The sequence below is a fragment of the Schistocerca gregaria genome, chromosome 3 (assembly GCF_023897955.1).
Source record: "Schistocerca gregaria isolate iqSchGreg1 chromosome 3, iqSchGreg1.2, whole genome shotgun sequence".
Classification (NCBI taxonomy): domain Eukaryota; kingdom Metazoa; phylum Arthropoda; class Insecta; order Orthoptera; family Acrididae; genus Schistocerca; species Schistocerca gregaria.
Genome location: NC_064922.1, coordinates 762,295,738 through 762,303,104, shown reverse-complemented (window position 1 = coordinate 762,303,104; position 7,367 = coordinate 762,295,738). Strand labels below are relative to the sequence as shown.

Sequence of the window (7,367 nt, the reverse complement as noted above, 5' to 3'; positions counted from 1 at the left end):
TCAAGACGACACTTCGCACCCAGGTGTTCCACGTGTGCGTAAGCATTTTCTGTTGAGAAATGGCAACTGAAAGGTACCACATTACGTCACAGGACGAAACTTCCCGGCAGATTAAAACTGTGTGCCGAACCGAGACTCGACCTGGGAACATTTGCCTTTCTCGGGCAAGTGTCTGCCATCTGAACTACCCATCAAACTTGTCTATCAGCACTGACAACTCTACGCAAACGCCCCTGCTCTCGCTCGTTAATAGGAGGCCGTCGTCCACAGCAGTGTCCGTGGTGGTTAGTGTTTTAATGTCCCGTCGACAACGAGGTCATTAGAGACGGAGCGCAAGCTCGGGTTAGGGAAGGATTGGGAAGGAAATAGGCCGTGCCCTTTCAAAGGAACCATCCCGGCATTTGCCTGAAGCGGTTTAGGGAAATCACGGAAAACCTAAATCAGGATGGCCGGAGACGGGATTGAACCGTCGTCCTCCCGAATGCGAGTGCAGTGTGCTAACCACTGCGCCACCTCGCTCGGTAGCAGTGTCCGTGGTGAGAGGTAATGCTTGAAATTTGGTATTCTCGGCACATACTAGGCACTGTGATCTTTGAAATATTGTATTCCTTAATGGGATGTTCCATGCGTCTTGTACCGTGATTCTTTGTACAATGTCCGTTGATTCCTGTCATGCGGGCATACTCTCGTCGGAAACCTTTTCATGTGAATCACCTGAATACAAATGACAGAAAATTCACTGCCCTTTCATACATTCTGAACGACATGCTGCGGCCATGTGTATATATGTATTTCGGTATCCCACGACTTTTGTGACCTCTGTGTATTAGTAAACATCTATGTACATTGGTCAAATTTTTAAGACATTGGTGTTGTACCACAAGTAACGTTATAAATTAAATTAATAGGCAAATTAAAAAGACAATAGCGCTGAATTACCTTTAATATTATTATTACATTATTCTATGTACTGTACTCTGCAACCCCAACCGTTGTCATTAGTTGGCAGTGTAAATCCTTTCTGAGCTATCCATTACTCCTACATCATGAGGGCCCATACCTAAGTCGGCCATTTTCCTTTATTTTCAACATTACATATCCTCTCTTTTCAACATTTTATACCTCTCACGTACATTTAACTGTTGCAGGAAATTTTGTGGAAAGATGAAGGACGTTTCATAACAAACTTTGTCCAAGCATCCTATCTACTAGAAGTGCTACATTTGTCAAACCGTTTACCAATCGTACATCTAGCGCAAAGGCAGAAACCATTTGGAGATTCTGGTCGTACGTAAAGTACGCCAATGGCAACACGCAACGCAAGACGCAACAATACTTTCACTGCTCGATAGCAGTGGTGATATTACAGATGACAGTACCACTAAAGCAGAGTTACTAAACTCGTTTTCTTGAATTCTTTCACCATAGGAGATGAATTAAATACTTCAGAATTCAACTGCCAACATGAGTAACTTGGAAGTAGATATCGTCGCTGTAACGAAGCAGCTTATATCACTTAATAAATGTAAGGTCTACGATCCACACTGTATACGAGTCAGGTTTCTTTCAGCGTATGCTGACAGAATAGCTCAGTGCTTTGCAGTCACATACAACGACTCGCTCGTCGAGAGATCTGTACCTAGAGACAGGGAAGTTGCACAAATCACGTCAGTAACCAAGAAAGGAAATAGGAGTAATTCCATGAACTAGAGACCCATATCCCTAATGCTGAGTTGCAATAAATTATATTGTGTTCGAATATTATGAATTACCTCGAAGAAAACAGTTTTCTGATAAATAGCCAACACGAATTCAGAAAACTTCGCTCTTATGAAACACAACCAGCCGTTTACTCTCACGAAGTAAAGAGAAATTTCGACTGGGATATCAAATTTATTCTGTACTTTTGGATGTTCAGAAGTCTCGTGACACCGTCCGTCGTAAGTGATTTCTAATCAAATTGTGTGCCTTTGGATTATGTCCAAGTTTTTTGATTGAACACGTGATATCCTGTCAGAAAGGTCACATTTCTTAGTAACTGAAGAAAAGTCATCGAATAAAACAGAAGTAGAATCTGGCGTTCCCCTTGGAATTATTATAGCCCTCCTGCTGTATTTGATCTGCATAAACGGTTTTTTTACAGATAATGCTATCATTTACCGTCTTGTAAAGTCATCAAATCCTTAAAAAAACAATTGGAAAATGATTTAGATCAGATATCTGTATGGTGTGAGAAGTGGCAATTGACCTTAAAATAATGAAAAGTATGAAGTAATCCACATGAAAACTAAAACCAATACTATAAATTTCAGATACGTGACAAATAACAAATCAAATTCTGTCGATTCAGCCAAATAATTAGAGATTATATTGTAGTTACTTTAAATTTTAACAATCACGTAGAAAATAGAGTGGGAAAACCAAAAGAAAGACTGTGATTTATTGGCAGAATGCTTAAAAATTTAAAAAGTCTACTAAAGATGCCGCTGACACTCTTCTGTAGCATTGCTGCCTGGTGTGGAATTTGAATCACATAGAACTTGCCGGCAACAAAGAAGTTCAAAGAACGGCAGCTCGTTCTGTACTATCAGAAAGTAGAGGAGGCAATCGTTCAAACAAAAGAGTTTTTCATAGTTGCAATATCTTCTCATGAAGCCTCAATTACCTTCTCAGACTGTAAAAATGTTTACTTACATCGATATGGTGTCTGTTCTTTCGGACATGACACCATTGATGACCTGCAGTCGTCCTCAACGAAATTAGAATTATATATTAATACCTTCAGCTGCAGACGGGCGTTGATATATATATACACTACATATAAGGTGAGAATGTGGGTCTCACGGGAGGCGTGCGTGAGATAGTCCCTGTAGTCACGCTATCCTCTGTGCCCACAGTGGCTCCGGTGGATTAGCCGGCACGGTAGCTCAGCGTGTTCGGTCAGAGGGTTAGCTGGCCTCTGTAATATAAAAACTGAGTTAATCGATTAAGAACTAACTTAAACAGATGACTTACGACGTCCGCCCCGAGCAGATGCAACGAATAAAATCAAACAAAATGAGGTTAAAAAAACGATGGATAGAGCGTCTGCCATGTAAGCAGAAGATACCGGGTTCGTGTCCCGGTCGGGGCACACATTTTTACCTGTACCTGTTGATATACTGTATGTCAACGACCGCCAGCAGCTGAAGGTATTAATATATAATTCTATTTTCGAAAAAATATTTTGTTGGAGGCCACCTACATACTGAGAAATGATCGTCATAATAAAATAAGAGAAATCAGGGCTTTCACAGGAAGATTTAAGTGTTAGCTTTATCCTCAAACTGTTCGAGAGTGTAACGGTAGAGAAACGGCTTGAAGGGTTCGCTGAACCCTCTGCCAAGCACCTAACTGTGAGCTGAAGAGTTATAATATAGATGTAAATGTAGACAACGTTGTGCATACACTCTACACTTCTCCGACCTATGCGAGTCTACCGCTTTGCTCTGGAAGTGCAGGCCTCCTTAATTTGCTGGAGGGATAGGCTAAATTATGACGTTCCGATATCAGTGATTTCCGTGGAAGCTACTTTTAGGTAACTGTTATTTTTAGTTGGGATTTGTCACAGAGTAAAAGTGTAGTTCAGAATTCACTGCGCGTATCTGTCTCCGCAATCCTCCAAGCGTAAAATGCGATTTCTGCAAGTTCTGAGACTTGTTTGATTTATCACAATAGATGTTACACTACAATAACCCGCAATTTGCATCTAAAGAACACAGGCAAGTATACTGCCAACTGGTGTTTCTGACTAGGTGAACTGAATCAAAGTGGCTCGCCTGTAAGGGAATTACAGACCTTCCAGTTAAATGTTTACACTGGGATTATTTGTAGTACTAGAAGATATAAACAGAAGTCGTGTTGTAGCGATCAGAAAATATCCGTCTTGTGAATACCCTACTGTTAATGCTTTGGTAAACGTCACATAGTACCCCCCCCCCCCCCCCCCCCCCCACTTGCACTTTCCCTCGTTTATCTACAAGATATGTGAATAATATACATCAACATATTGGCTAGAGCCTTGTTCATTATCTAACACATATGTTCTGAATTTACTTCGCAGTTTTAATTTTTATGATGGAAAGTGCGTTAAGTGTATTTAAATATGTCGCGGACGTAAACATGAGGCTATCTCACAGTATGCGCCAACCTGTTATCATATCAGTCATCGCTTTGACATTCAGTGGTTTCACAGACTCTCAATCTAATTATCGTGTTTCTATCTAACCTAGACTTCAGGCTACATTACATAACCAATATTTCAGGAGGAGTCCAATATCACTTTCTAGACAAACGTAATATTGCTGCTGCCAGGTAAAGCACCGAATGTAGCATTTCTCTCTGACCAAATCAACTCCTTGGTTCGTTTCTTTGGCCATAGGTTATACATCCACAGCGTAAGACACGAGTTTGTTTGAACGAGCTACGAACACCGATGAACAGACGCACATGTCGTTGAGTGTTAAAACCTGCTTTCAGTTGTTACTTGCGACTTATAGTTGCCACATGTCAGTAAAATCACAGCCAGACTCAATAGCGTGACACAGCGTTCTGAAAAAGACGTAAGAATTTCAGCCAAAAAACAGCATTAAGGATTGAATGTTTAAAGCTACTTTCAGTTGCAGCTGTGATTTCCAGTTGTGATTTGTCACCAAAATCGTAGCCAGAACGATAAAGTGACACAATATTCTTAGAAAGAAGTACATACTTCAGCCAACTTTTAACACATGGCGTTGAATATTAAATACTATTTTTAGTTACTACTTTTAATCACTGCCAGAAACTGTAAAGTACTTATTGTGAAAGCAGCGATTTCGTAATCACTGTGGGCTGTAACAGGTACGTCATTCTTGCCCACTCCTACACTTTGTTATCACCTACTAAGCTATGCGCTTCGCCCTTTAGCAGTGGCTATTTAAATTGTTTAATTTTCCTATTCGATACTCCAATCGGTTGTTAGTGATGTTACGAATAATTAGTCGTGCTCATATAACCAGTTAATAAGGTCGTCGCCAGTCTAACTAGCTACAACTTAGAAAGTTTTCGTTGTGAGTGGGCTTGAGATGTTGAACTGCACCCCCTGTACCGAGTGTTGACCCCACACCGTGTAACCCTCGCCAATACAGGATTCCCCTACACTATCATCCTACCATTCTGCCTGCACGAGTTCAGACTAATTTTACTTCTGCGCAGTCAACTGCCATATGGATGGCGAAATGATACTGTAAGGTGAACATTTCTACACAGTGGGGCAGCAGACCCTATTAGCACGTTTCCGAAACGATGTCATCACTTTCACAGTAAATTCAAGGTGTATGTTAAAGGCAGATGATTAAAGAGATGAACTACATTATTTAGGCACTGATATGTTTCGCATATGTTTAATGTTGCTATAATTTGAAACGAATGAGACGACAAAACCGGTAACTCCTTCAACTTTTGTGCCGTACGTTTGTTGGCACACTGCATGTACCCTTGAGAACGGTGAAACATACTCGTACGTAGAAGTGAAACAATATTTCGAAAAGGAATCGCTGTAGCCATGAACTGAATTCTATTAAAGTCTTTTCGAGATTTTTAAACATATTATGATCAAGCAACCAATTTATTATGCAACTAATGCTTTAACTAAACAAAGAATTCTTGGATTAAGTTTGAACAAAGGATTCTAACTTACTTCTTATAGGTAAATGTTCCACAACTCAGTACTAGAACAGAACTTAATGCCAATGTTCAACTCATAATTACGTCACACCACTGAATTCTTACATTACATTAAAATCATCTATTGGGAGATATGTTGGAAGTATCCACAAAACGAAATAAATTTATGTAGGAGATACTGGTAATAACTTCTAAATATTATGAGCCGTTGAAAAAAAAAGATATGAGAGGAATATCATAATTTTATCGTATATATGGAGCTGACTCCCAACAATCACTAGTGTTACATTCGTGGGAGATTTGTGGTGGGTCTGAAAAAATTATAGAAATTCTCAAAGTGACGCTCCGAGAAGTTTGTAATAAGTATTGCAAATTACTTGACTCACCTGTGTGAAGCACATCTGTACTTATACTCAAGTTTTTCAGAATGTAACTTATTATAGCAATGAGTCTTGTGTCTCTAAATGTATGACTCAAAGTGAATACCACATACCGCTCACAAACACTTTACCGGCATGCAGGCTCACCTCATTCGGCTACAACACGAGCTCAAGAAAGTGAAGCTTTTACCTGAAATAAGAAGAAAAGAACTGTCATAATTTTGAACTAGTGATACAAATAAAAGTATCGTCTCTAAAACTATTTAAAAACTACACAAAAAAGCAAAGTATTTTCTCCTAGTGATGCAACAAAGAGTGCGATAGCTTGAAGCGTTATGGATTGCTGTGACGAATGCCAGATTCGTTAAACTGCGTACAGTGCAGTAGGTTTACTCTTTTTTTTTTCATCTTTAGTTACATTTTCCTTTGTCAAACATTTATGGCTCTTAATTTGTCAACGTTGGCAACATTTGCTAAACGGTATCTGATAAACCCACAGTCAACCTCAACCGTATTGGAAACGTAAAATAACGTATACACTCGCTATTGGCTACCGATATTTGACTACATGGCAACTCATTATTCCATAAATCATTCTCAAATATAATTTTTTTTATAACTGAGTGTCATGAAATGAACATTTCAACAAATTTTGTATTAAAAACCGTGGAAAAGCTTATCTGCGAAAGAAGCAGTACATGTTTGAGTCTCCATTCGCCGCAGAGTTTTATTCTGTCAAGAAATATCTAGCTTTTATATTTACTGCTGACCTGTTATTCTTTGTGCAATAATTTTAAGGACGATTCTTCGAAAATTTACTTCAGTAAGTGTTGCTATTTCATCACTGTTGCAATTATTTTTTACTGAATTAAAATTTTTTGTGACACTGCCATCTATTTCCCAGCAAGTGAGAATCATCTTAATTAATCCACTCGAAAGGTATTGATTTGGCTCTGTCTCTTACAGATTCGTTTCTGGAAAACTGTTCAATCCCCATGCAAAATAAATTGGTGTGAAAAATCTACCTTTCATTAAGTCTTACACTCTGTTATAATTTATCAATCCGATTAGAATACTAATAAAAACTTCGTATGCTATTATTGCTGGATGAATTCCCTCAAGAGGTATGTTCTGTCATCTGAATAAAGCTTTAGTTAATTAGGTCTCTATAGGTTCCATAGGCCATTTGAAGATTTTTGAGCAAATAATGCGGAACGAGTCTGTTTGCAAGATATTTGTACGTGATTAGGTTCAATGGATGGCTACATGCTGGCCATTTACGAG

General features: G+C 39.0%; 1 protein-coding gene across 1 annotated transcript in view; it reads right to left on the bottom strand.

The window, feature by feature from the left end:
- Positions 1–6,013: 6,013 nt before the first annotated feature.
- Positions 6,014–7,367, bottom strand: part of LOC126354968 (alpha-2 adrenergic receptor-like) — a 941,700-nt gene continuing 940,346 nt past the window's right edge. Inside the window, exon 2 of the mRNA XM_050005051.1 lies at positions 6,014–6,273. Within this exon, the coding sequence (XP_049861008.1) occupies positions 6,253–6,273 (21 nt within the window). The 3' untranslated portion in view covers positions 6,014–6,252. The remainder of the gene's footprint in view (positions 6,274–7,367) is intronic.